Source organism: Micromys minutus (assembly GCF_963924665.1).
Source record: "Micromys minutus genome assembly, chromosome: 1".
NCBI classification, from domain to species: Eukaryota; Metazoa; Chordata; class Mammalia; order Rodentia; family Muridae; genus Micromys; species Micromys minutus.
The window spans coordinates 79,492,808-79,505,875 of NC_137969.1; the positions used below are offsets into that span (position 1 = coordinate 79,492,808).

At 37.5% G+C, this 13,068-nt stretch overlaps 1 protein-coding gene across 1 annotated transcript; it reads right to left on the reverse strand.

Annotated features, from left to right (window-relative positions):
- Window positions 1–549: 549 nt before the first annotated feature.
- On the reverse strand, window positions 550–8,950 carry TNFSF18 (TNF superfamily member 18; the record flags this gene model as incomplete). Its single annotated transcript, XM_080938137.1, has 3 exons — window positions 550–902; window positions 3,383–3,416; window positions 8,816–8,950. 3 exons carry the CDS (start codon window positions 8,948–8,950, stop codon window positions 550–552), a joined length of 522 nt encoding a protein of 173 aa, XP_080794263.1.
- Between the last annotated feature and the right edge of the window lie 4,118 nt (window positions 8,951–13,068).

Consider the following 13,068-nt stretch of genomic DNA (forward strand, 5'->3'; position numbering starts at 1 on the left):
GTAATGTTCCCTCTCCTTTAAAGACACCACCTCTAAAAAAAATTTAAAAAGAAAACCCACCTCTAAAGAAAGGTGTTGTTTGCATGTCTTGGCCACCCCACCAATCTGACAATGTTTCATTAAGAGACTCTCAGAAGGTGAGAGTTTGAAGGATGAAGGTAAAACAGCTCAAGGAAACTATGATGAAAAACAAACGGCCCAGCTACTACTCTACACCCTTTTGCAAGCCAAGTAAGACTCTCATGGAAACAGGACTTCATTCAAGGTTAGACAGACATTCCTTGAAAGGGTTTCTGTTCTCTCTTGCCCATACTGCGTTTATCATGGATTGCTCAAGTGTATTTACACACCCAACATTAGGGATTTGGACTACTCACTGAGTCCTCTTCAGAAAGATATGAGGGTTAAAATTTTATAGGCCAAGAGGCTCTGCTTGTGTCAATTTGTAAGCCCTCACAAACTGTGTGCATTGCCAGCAATCAACCCCTTCTAACCCACCCACCAGCATCTCTGGATACACTTAAGAAGATGAAAGGACCAATCCAATCTCTAGGAGATAAATGGGAGATCTGGCATTAAAATGATCCCCCAGTATGTATTATTTATCTGAATATGGTCTTTAGAGTTAAACATCAAAGATATGGTATCTCCAGCATGCAGTTCATACATCCCTCCTATAGGTAAGATTTCAAAATCATTCTTTAGAGTTTGTAGGACATCCTTTTTTCTAAATATCTGTACTACAAATGGGGCATTGTTTTTTATGTCTTCCTTATTGACAGGAATCACTTGGCCATAAATTAAATACATTCCACTCTCAAGTATCTTCAGCATCCCATCAGATGTCAAATTCACACAATGAGGTTCAGGAGATGTCTTTTGCCATTTTGAGGATAATAGTTCTATAAGAAATTGAAAGGGAAAAAGAAAAAATTATATTTACATTATTATTTCATCCTCTATCTGATTGTAAAACATTCTTTACTGCCTTTAGGTAGATTTTTTTTACCTGGGCTATACTACTCTTCACACATCCCATTTTAAATCTACTGTGAGAATAAACCATCTCTCTGTTTCTAATGGCTCTGTACCTCTTCTAAGGTAATATGAATGAAGAAGGGAGTGGAAGGGAGAGAGGAATTATACAGCAAGACTAGAATAAGAACTGCTTATAATCCATGTGTCCCCATATCTTTCTTATATGAATACTATTTACTGTGTGGTGCTTTATTAATGACACATTCTGTAACCAATCTACACTCAACATTGCTCTCTTCTGGCTACCCTGCTCTATACTGCTTTAATTTTCTTCATGTAAAGTGTTAGCAAGAAGCATGTTATAAATTATTTTGGCCATTTTTCTACTGTCTTACATCCACTTGAGTATGATGTCTTTGATAATAAATATTTTCCAATTGCTATACTCCCATCACCTAAATAAGTTTTTAGAATTGTGTGTGCTCAAATAACTTTTATTTTGATATGGAAGTCTTGCTGTATTGCCCAGTCTGGGCTCAGATTGCTGAGTTCAAGTGATCATCTCAGCTCAGCATCAGTAAATACCTCTAAATTGGTTGACAGTTCTGTATTTCTGAATTTGATGCTTTGTATCTAAAATATGATTCTCCATGCCACTTTCAACTTCATATAGCATTATCTGGCTTACTTCCAAATATTTACTAGTGCTAATTAATTAATATATGTGTATTTAATTAAATATAATGATCCCTAGTCTAGTGTTGCCACATAGGAAGTGGGATGCATACATATTTAATAATGTCTTTTCCCATGTATCACATTGAAGTATTTCTCTAATGTTGATGGTTTTGTAACTTCAGGGTCCCCAACAGGTACTTTTACTGATTCAAAGTTCTTATCTGAAGTTTGCTCTAATCCTCCATAACTTTAGTTATAGAGGGCATAGTCCAGAAGACGTAAGATTGACTAGGATTCTTGTTCATACATAAATAGCTAGGATGAGACTCGGAGGTAGCTTCTGGAAGAGAATGAAGGATTGAGCAGCAAAGCAAAGACAAAGATTCGCAGCATCTCCAGTGGACTCTCTATTTATCCTTGGTGGCATACAGTGGGCAGGTCTCCAGGAGCAAGTCTATTTTTTTTTCTATTTAATTCAGACATGGAATTTTTTTTAAAGAACACCTTAGCATCATTTTTTCACACCAAGGAGAAATTGCAAACACATTATGTATTCTATTCTTTTCACTGGAAAAAAAAATCCCACAAATCAGAGAAGGACACATTCAAAGACTCTCCTAATCACTGGGCACCAAATTATCTTGAAAAAAAGAACTGGAGTGAAAGTTGGAAGAATGAAAAACTGAATTTAAAAAAGTGTCTACTGTCAAATAAAAATGTGTTTGTTTGACCATGCAAACAATCAAAAGCATATACACTTGATATTTTGCATGATTTCAAAGAAATATTCTGAGACTCGGTGTGATGGTTAGCATTACTTGTCAAATCGACACAGTCTATAATCACCTGAGAAGAGAGAGCCTAAGCGCTGTCAGTATCAAGTTGGTCTTATTGAGTATTTTCTGAACTATGTTATTAGATGTGGAAAAATCCAGCCTACTGTGGTTGGCATCATTCTCTAGGAAAGATGTCCTGAACTGTAAGGAAGTAGGGAAAGAGAACTGAGCAGAAGAAAGCAAGCAACAAGCAAGTGTACTTCATTCCCTCTGCCCTTGACTGAATGTGACCAGATGTTTCAAACTCCTGTGGCTATGATTTCTTCACAGTGAGGGACTATCATCTGTACTTGTTGAATTAAAATAAATCCCTTTTCTCCAGAAGTTTTTTTTTTTTTTTTTTTTTTTGTCACGGTATATTATTAAAGCGACAGAAATGAAACTAAAACACTCAGCAGCACTGTGTTCCATGTTTTCTGAGTGAATATCAGGTGACTGTCACGAAAAGTGACTCAGAAGCAAAGAGGAAGTGCTTCTTCCTTGTCTTCTGTGCACTTACAACAGCAGGGATGGTTCCAGAGGTTCCACTAGATATTAGACATGTGAGAAATATAAGACATGCTTTGATGAAAGGTTGTAGGGATCTCAAAAATATCCTTAATAAACCACCAAACTAAAAGCTGATTGCCGTGTGCAGATCCATGAAGGTTTTTTAAGTGGGATATCTATGCCTGCCAAGAGTGTCACCAGGTGTGGGTTTGTCAGTCGGGCTCAGCCCTGGAGCTTCAGCCCTCACTGGGCAGATGGCAGGTATGAGATGAGTGATTGTAATAAACAACCGTTGAAAGTGAGCAAAGGGACAAGCAGGCCTTCTGGGGACACTGGCAGTTGCCTTCTTGCATCAGAATAGAAGGGAAATGAAAGGAAACCATGGAAGATGGGTTACTCACCAAACTTAACCATGCAGGGCTCTTTGGCAGATGGCTGTAGAAGGAAAAGAAGAACTGGTCAGCATGATGGCACCGTTACTACTTGCTTGACTACTTGTTTAGAGCTTAAGGTTTCTGAAGCAAACTACTTTCCAAACCCCCAACCCCTCCCCCAAATAACCCTCCCCAACACACAAACACGGACACCTGTCCACCTGGCTGACTTCCTTGTTTCCCTCTACAGATGACTGGCTCTGTTCTTTACATTTGATGTACAGTTGGCTGACATTAGGTTTTAGGAAGACAGGAGGAAGCAAGAGAGCACGGAAGTGGGGGCAGGGGCATATCAGTCACACAAGTTTAGCTGTCCACGGAGACAAAGGAAAGCGTGAATTGTTTTAATTTTTCAAATGGTGTCATTGAATGCTAGATTTGGTAATGAGAAGAAAGGTAGCAGATCCTTTTTGGGGAAGGAGGGGGTTCCTTCATCCAGGACTTTGGTGTCTCTTTATGTTCATTTACCTTTGACACACAAGGTAAGGGTTGAAGCTGTGTTCTTCCTCTATAGTTTACTACTAACTGCAGTCTCCAAATCCCCATCATTTCCCAAGATGATCTGTTACATGTGGGAGGAAATGGAACCTCTGCTTATGTTTTTCTTTACTTAAAACAACAGTATTGGCTCTAGCAATATTTATTTTTGAAAATAGAAAAACACATTGCTGTGTATAATCACTAGGCTGCCTTAAGAATCAGAAACAAGTGTTTCAAATGTCTGCAACATGCTTGTCTTTACATCCTGAAAGGTGACATTAATTATGGCTGATTTACAAATACAATCACTTAAATGCTACTAAATGTTTTGGGGTTAAAAATAAGGCACAAAGTTTTTGGTACTCAAAATGCATTGGTTTCCTGGGAGCACAGTGCTCAAAGGACTTTTTTAAACTTGGAGGCTGATATATGTTTTTTTAAAAGGACTTTTCCAGCTATTATGCTAGGGGAAAAAAAACAAAGAGAATGGAAGGAAAAAGCAATAAGTTGGTTAATCATGGACTGGATTCTATAAACCAGAAAATAGTGCCTCTGACCAAGGTGCTGGAGAGTGAAGAGACTGGTCTGATAGAGCGATGTACGCCTGTCGCGATAGCATTTAAGACAGCTGAACCAGGAGAACAGTGTCCTTAGGTTAATCTAGGATAGATCTAAAACAAAGAGAGAAGTAACTGGAGTTCCTGACATGAATGCTGGCATGAGGCAATGGGAAGAAAAAAAGATAACTCTAAGATTTAGGATGGTAGTCACTGAAAAAAGTTAAGTTAATTGCCCCAAATTGCAAGACTCAGAGAAATAAAGTAAGAGAGGAACATCACATCTTTTGAAGGTGTTGATTTGTGGTGTTTGATATATATCAAGTAGGTAGTAAGATATATGATGCCAAGATTCATTGCTTTCAGATATGACATTATATGTGGACATCAAGTCCAAGAAGGTAATTTTCAATTGCTATAGTCAAAATCATAAGTCAAAATAAATTGGAATATAAACTTCAAGTTGCTGAATTGTAAAATGTTAAGCTAAATTAAGAAAATAAAACAAATACTATCAAATCACTAGGGCTCTGAATGTGAGTGACTAAAAAGTACAGAGGGTCAGCATCACAGAAACAGTATTTCAATTATTTTATGATGTTTGTATCAAATGACAATTATGGACAACTTAACAACTTAACTACAGGAAAATAGACTTAGACTGGAAAATCTGTACTAAATTTTTAGAGTTGTGACTTTCCATCTTGTGTGTCTGTTTTGTGTACATGGTATTCTGCACTATTTAGTATACATCTGTTGAGGTTATAATACGTGAATTTTATACCGATAAAGAGGTGCAATAGAAAAGAGGAGAAGCCATGAATCTAAAAACTAGAAGACACTGTATTTCCTGAAGTCTATTGTACTCCTGTGATTATTTCACCCACATTTTAGGTTTTCTAAGAAGAGATGTACAAAGTCAGTTCAGCACAAAGACTGACAGGCTTACAGCAGAGACTCCCAGAACTCTGATTTCCTTATCTATTAACCAGAAAGAAACAGCAGATTTCACTAAACCTGTTATTCTTACTTTACTATGCTGATTCTTGGAAAGGACTTCTCCAGACATGTTACCTGAGACTTCTCAGTAAATATCATCTATTTTAATTATCAGCTATTTGATAGTGATGCTGATTATACAGACAAATTAAACAACTTACTTACCTAGAGTTTCAACATTATACTAGCATTATAACCAAGAGAGACAAATTTAATGTACAATTGTTACCTCTCAGAAAGTTTTTAATCTAACTAGAATAACATCACACATGAAGCAATTAAATAGCCACCAAAATATAAATGTCATGGGTTTTGTTCCAGCTATCACCCTGTGTAAGGAGTACACAGAACATCTTAATCTATACACAATGAACTAACAGAGACAAACACCCAGAAAGACTATTGTGAGCTGCTTTAATATCTATTTGGAGGTAGAAAACACCATTGACTTTATCTGTAAATATTGCCATAAGTGAAAATGTAATTGGAAAATTATCAGTTTGGTTGAGAGATGAGGTCTTTTACTGAGGAAGGGGAGTCAGACAACCCATACATATTTTAAATGACCTTACTGGTTTATATTTATTGTAAACCCTATAAGCAGCAAAGGTATGAATATTAATCACAGCCATCTAGAGCCTCAAATGAGTCAGGCATGTCAGGCATATCACTGCCTCATTATTCTTGAGACAAGTCTGTAAGAATTACCATGTTCCTTCTGCAGATGAGGAAATGAGAACCTAGTGATGAAGCAAGTAGCCCAAGGTCATATGGCTGATAAGAGAGGCTGGCATCCCCAACCAGACTCTCATTCAAAACTCTCCCTCACCCCTACGACTCACTGGGGCAGTTTCTATTTATAATTCTGGTGCTATTACAAAAAGCTCCGTACAAAGTTTTCAGTTTACTCTAGTTGTGCTTTTATTTAGAAGGATCAGTTGGTCCTCTAACCTCACTTTGCTTTAAGACCAGATTGGCGTGGTTTGTCTCAGAATGGCCATAACAAACTCCAGGCTAATCCTAACCGCATATGTTTGGAAAGGAAATCTACTCTGTCTGGTTGCAAGTACAGTTATACAAATTCCATTTTCCCTTCTGGAATTCCACCATTCATCACTGAAGAAAGGGACTTTCCTGACTATTAGATTCTTCAGAGACAGCTTTTGTGAACTACTTTCATAGAGGAGTTGGCCAACCTCGTTGAGCTCAAGTCTAGTTTATTAACTAGATGTGCATCTCCTAGAAAATAGGGTGAGAAAAAAAGCTCTCTCAGGATGATTTCTGAAAGAAACTAAGCTTCATAACTTATCTCTAAACATAAGATTTTATATGGGGAATTATTTTTTAGAAGAAGAGATTTTTAAAAATGGAGATTTGCACCTAAAATAAACAAAAACAAAAACAAAAACAACTGGAGTGGAAGGAAAAAAATAAAACTTCTAAGTTCCTAAGTATGGAAAGGTGGAAGTGAGCACCAACGACTCACCACATGCCAGCCACTCAGAGCTCTCTGCTCAAAATACTTATTTGTAGCTAATAAGGAAAGTGTAATACTGAAGCTAATCCTGATGGCCAGGGTAGTTTCCATAGTAACTATGCTGCCAAGTTATCCCAACAGGAAAAAAAAAAGACTCCAAAACTTTTCATTTCCCTAAATTTGGGATAAACTCTTAGTTATGTTTAGAAGAGGAACCCTCCATTGAAAGGGGTGTGTTCTTTTGAGAGGAAATTCTGGAATCAAGGTTTCAGAAATCATGAATTAACTAGGTTTGATTATGGGAAGAGATGTCACTCAGAGAGGCATTTTCCTCGGCCACTCATCGCAAGCAGGAGGAGTCAGTGGCACCTAGACTGGCTGATGCTCAGAGCCACCTGACTAGTAAGACTTGAGGAAGTTTGCAGGAGGAAAAAGCATTTCCAGCATGAAATTAATGTATTCTTGCCCTTCCTCCTTTAACCACTTGAGAATGCTGAGTCTGCTCAACATTCATTGCTTTAGAAAGTTCATGTCTTGGTTCATTCTTTGGAAGGGTGGGGCTGGGGTTAGAACTCCCTCTGCCTTTCATCCATTTGTACAGTTACAGACTAGAGAATAATGGGCTCTATGTAAGCCTTTAGCCAGCACCACACTAACTAACGTTGAATCAACAGTGCATTACTTCCTCCTGCCTCTTTTCTCAAAACCTGGTCAGTGCAGAACCATACCTTCGAGACCATTGCTGGTTGGTCTCCTTAGAGAAATGTTTCTGGGCTCACATCACTACCCTTTCTTATGCAGATTTATGTCATCTTATTCTGCCCAAGATTTAGTATTTTTTAATATACCCAGAAATAGGCCAACTCTTGAACTATATAAAGTCTTATTTAATTCATTTCTGGTCTTTCTGGTCAATTTTTTTGTCTGTTTTGTTTTGCTTTGTTTTTTGTTCTTTTGATTTCTCTGTGTAGCCCTGGCTGTCCTGTAAGAGAAAACACTTCTAGAAAGAACCTAACTGACATACATTCCCAGTTCAGATCCCATCTAGACCCACAATTTACACTAGAGTTCAATGGGAAATTCCTGATAACCATCAGGGGCTTCCCAAACAGACATGTGCTCCTTCCTCCTCCATGAAGCCTTCCCTGGTCACCCCAGCCCAAAGTCATTGTCCTCACCTTAGGATTCCTAAACTACAACTATATGGTCTGTCCTACTCCTAGGTAAATAACTGAGCACTGTAATTAATGACTAACAGGGCATTAAATAAATAGATCTAGTTCCTTATTACCATGTTGCAGACCTAAAAACTAGAATCAGAACAATGAAACAGCCTTCTGAAATTTGCACAGCAGGTTATGGGCAAGTTAATCTAGAACTGGAACCCAGGTTTTCCTTTTTTCTAGTTTGGCACCATGGCCCTCTTCAACATGCACTTGCTTCCTGTCATTTTATTCTGTCTCCCATTATTGTTTGGTGACTCTTCCCCCAGTGAGACCACAGGTTGGCTGGAAATGCCTGGAGATGAGCAAGATGTTGCAGATCTCCTCTTTGCCTATCAAGAAGGTACTAGAGGAGTCCCAGGAAGGAATAAAGAACCTCTACAGACACCTACTCAGTTTAAACATACAATTTTACCTAGTTCAAGCCTACAGAGAACATACAGTATCTCCTGGTGTCTTTTGCCTTACAACATTTAGATGAGTAAAAGCACATTTGAGGAGCCACGTCATTATAAGGCTTAAATTGTTTACACTGTTTGCACTGTCAAATGTCTTCCTTCCCACTACCTCTAGCAATGCTGAGTGGCAATGATAATAATCAGCCTAACAAATAAATGATTTTATATGATATAATTAGCAGCTGTAGACTCTATCACCACCTTACCTTGAATGAAGTATAGATCAGTGTACCCAATGTACAGAACAGCATCAGCAACAGCGCAACTACGGATAAAAGCCATGGCTTCCTGCACCTCTCTGCCTCTCGAGGACTTGACTCGCTCAAAGGCATTTCCTCCATGAGGCTAGAACTTGTTTTCTGGAGGGATGAGAGCGTGGAAAGCAGATGTGCACAAGTGATGGATGAACGATGCAATGTCATGTTTTATAGTAATTAGCCGTGGGTGTGGGAGGTGGAGTTTTCCTTTGGAACACAGTCATCGTGGCACTACGCCAGACATACAAAGGAATGAGAAGGCTTAGAGCCAACAGAAACACGGGAGGGGGGAACAAAATCCACTATGAGGGAAGTTCAGAAGGAAAAAGTCTTTCCTGAAGCAAGAGGAAGTACTGTATGCATGCACAGCCGGCCTCGGCTACCGTAAGACACTGTGCTAAGTTTTGTCATCTACAGATGCAATGATTGGGTAAGACAGAGAGGCAAGGAGCTGGGGAGTAAGGATGCACAGTTTAAACAGCGTGGTTCTCAGAAAGTTATCACACTGTATGTTTCACATAGGTACAATTTTAGAGATACACACATTTTGTTTGTCAGCTGCACCTTGGCAGAAGTTTTAAGACATCAAATCAAAGCTATAATCTCACACAAAAAAATATTCTTAGTTACAAAATGTGTTTATTCCGAAATAGTCTTTAAAAAACAAAGCTTCATCTGGGGACTGAAGAGGTGGCTTGTCCAGCAAGCACTTTTTTTGTATTTCATGTATTTACACTTCAAATATTATCCTCTTCCCGCCAGTCCTATGTTACATCTCCCTCCCCCTGCTTCTATGAAGATGCTCCCACACCCACCCACCCACTCCAACTTCATAGTCCTGGCATTTTTCTACACTGGGGAAACAAGCCTTCACAGAATCAAGGGCTTCTCCTCCTATTGATGCCAGACCTCTGCTACATATGTGGCTGAAGCCATGAATTTGTCCATGTGTACTCAATGGTTGGTGTTTTAGTCCCTGAAGCTCTGGGGGGTCTGGTTGGTTGATATTATTTTTCTTCCCATGGGATTACAAATCCTTCAGTTCCTTCAGTCCAGAAAGGATCTAAGTTTAGTTCCCAGCAGCTGTGTGGTGTCTAACAACTGTCTATTACTCCAGTGACAGGGAGTCCAACTCCACTTTCTGACCTCCGAGGAAACGGGCATACACATGATGAACATGCATATATATGGACAAAACATTTATACATATAAAATAAATTTTTTAAAAACCTGCAAGTACGTTACTAGAATTTAGCAAATATTAGTAAATAACACAATGGCCAATTTTTTCACACTTGGACCATGTTGGAACCAAATTCCAATTCTGCTGTTGAATAGAAATAAAGCTACCCTTTAAAAGGTTATTTTCTTTTAAATGGCCCATCATTTAAAGAGTATTTCCAGCACCTTGTTCCCAACCTCAGCTTATACTCTGTCCTTCACCCACAAATATAAACTTTTTCCTCCTGCTATCAAAATACAAATTAAGCACAAAACAAAGTAGTCTCTGGTTGTCTATATATAAGTCCCCTCATCAATTAAAACAAAAATATTACCTGTCTTATAGAATGCCAGGATCATTTGCTAGAAACCTTGTGAGCTTTTAATCTAGACATACTCGATAATAGAATTGCCCAGTATGACTCAGCCTTAGCTTTCTGTATGGCATGTTAGTGTATTTCTCTGAGCCTGCATTTGTACTTCATCATATGAAAGAATAAAATAAATGTACAAAGTATAGTTTATAATAAAACATTTCATAAGGGTTAGTAAACCTCATTTCTGCTCACTTTACAAGTGTTCAGATTAACTCAATAATAAAATTCTAGAAAAAGAATGAATATTCCTTATTATTTTTTCATAGAATATATCTCAACTGAACTTAGTTTAAATGAAAGCATTTGGAAACACTGCTGTTCTAATCTAAAAAGAAAAGCAAGGGTTTTTTTTTTTCTTTAAGCAGAAAGAAACAGATTTAGCATCGTTTGAAAACAGAAGCTAAGGTTGCTAGAGGTTGGGGTTCCTCATACCACTAGCAGCTGATGAAGTGGAAAGCACAGCCCAGAGAACGCAGCATTTTGTAACAAAGCCAGATCTGTCTTGGTTTCACACTATTTTGGGCAGTTTCACACTGAATTTCCTACTGAGTTGTCAAAATTTCAACTTGACCCTATTGTATCTTGAAAATAAGCTACTCTTGAGGAAGATGGTAATACAGAGATAATTCTTCAATATATCAGATATTTTAATGACTGTGGACTAAACACCTCACATGGGTGAATGAGAAATTGACTCTTAAGGAAGAACACTTTTTCTGTAACTCTCCACCCTGTTTCACACAGAGAACTTAAAATCCACCATGGAGAAGCAAAGCTCTTTTTTCCTTGTTCTTTCCATATACCCCTTTCTTGTCTCCTGCCCAAATATTAGACGGAACTTCTGCTTACTCACCTCAGTAGAGATGCATTCTCATGAGAAACTGGTCCAAGTAAAAATCCGCATCCACCTTCGGATAAGGTTGGGCTGGGTATATTCTATTTTAGCTTTATGACAGTATCTAAAGAAAATTGACACAGTTATCGTGAGTACATTCCAGGGCTTCTTTCCATTAAACAGGACTCAGAAATGATGAAAGTTCAAGTCAGCACAGGAGACACTAGGGAAGGATTCTGCATTCTCAAGTTCTGAGTCATAACTAGGACCTTGTTAGCATAAACCTGAAAGAATATTTTGTGACATCCCAAGATTCAACAAAGGCAAATGAATACCAAATCCAATATTTGCCTTAATTTAGGACTCTTTTGGCTTAGGTGTTCATAAATAAAAATTTAAACAATCTTAAAATCCAACTAGCAAATCCTATTTTTTCTTTTATTTTTGAGATATAATTATATAATATATTCCTTCTTTTTTATCCCTTCAAACTCTCTAATATACACCTTTTTGCATGGAGATTTGGGAGAATGTTTAAATCACAGTTACCAAAGAATTTACCACCCAATCACATCAAGATCACACACAGGGAGATCTGTGTCCATATGGATATTACATATAAGACAGTGGAAATTTTAAAAAATATATAGGAAAGTTGAAATTATTGAAAAGGTTGGTTAAGAATGGTTGTCTTGGCAGAAGAAAGAAAAATTCTTTTTCCCCTGAAGGAATAATAAAACCTAAGGAATATGTTAAGAGACACCTGCAAATGTTAGAAATTAAAATGTTCAGAAAAAAAATCTTAAAAAGATCTTCCCATGTTAGAAGAAAGGGGTCTGAGATGCACTCAATCAAATAATGTAACTATATTCATCACTGTCTTAAATTGAAAATGAATCAATTGTATAGATATGTAGTTGTAATTCAGTTACGAATTAAGTAACACTAAAACATATTAGACATCCACTCTGTGCATCATTACATTTATTCATTTTTATCTTACTGGTTGATTGTGTATGGTATCTCACACTCAATCAGAAATATATACTTAGTCAGAACTTAGTGAGGAATAATGCACAGTATCTAAACTACTCTAGATATTAGAGTATTTCATACCACATTTTTGCAAATATGGCACATCTGAGATAAATAAAAGGATGTCATTACATGCATAATAGAGATGAGGAGGAGAAAAGGGAAAAGAGGAAAGGAAAGGAGAGGAGAGAAGAGGGGAAGGTACGAAGAGGGGAGGAGAGGAAGGGTATGAAAGAGGTGAAGAAGAGAGAAGAGGAAAGGAAAAGAGAGGTGAGGAGAAAAGAAGAGACACTATTTCATAATTGGTACTTCAATCATGAAATTTTAAGGCAAGAATTGTTAAGACTGATAAATGTCTGCTCTATAAAAATAATTATGGGACAAAGTATGTAGCCCAGTCATTGGTAGAGTATTTGCCTAACCTATACAAAGCCCTGAGTTTGGTCACCTAGCACCAACACAAAGAGGCTACCTAGTACACAACTCACTATGTATAAGTATGTGTGTTCATCTTATAGAGATGTGTGTATCTATATGTGAAGATGTATGCATACATGTATATATTATATTTACAATAATTCTGCTATACAGAATTCCTTTATAACAATCCTCAGATCATCTTTACTAAAGAACTAGATATAGCCCTAGACAAGGTATTCTAAGGAGTATTTGCACACAAACCATACTTTTTAATTGCTTGGCAGTTTCATACATTTATCTAATGAACTTTATCA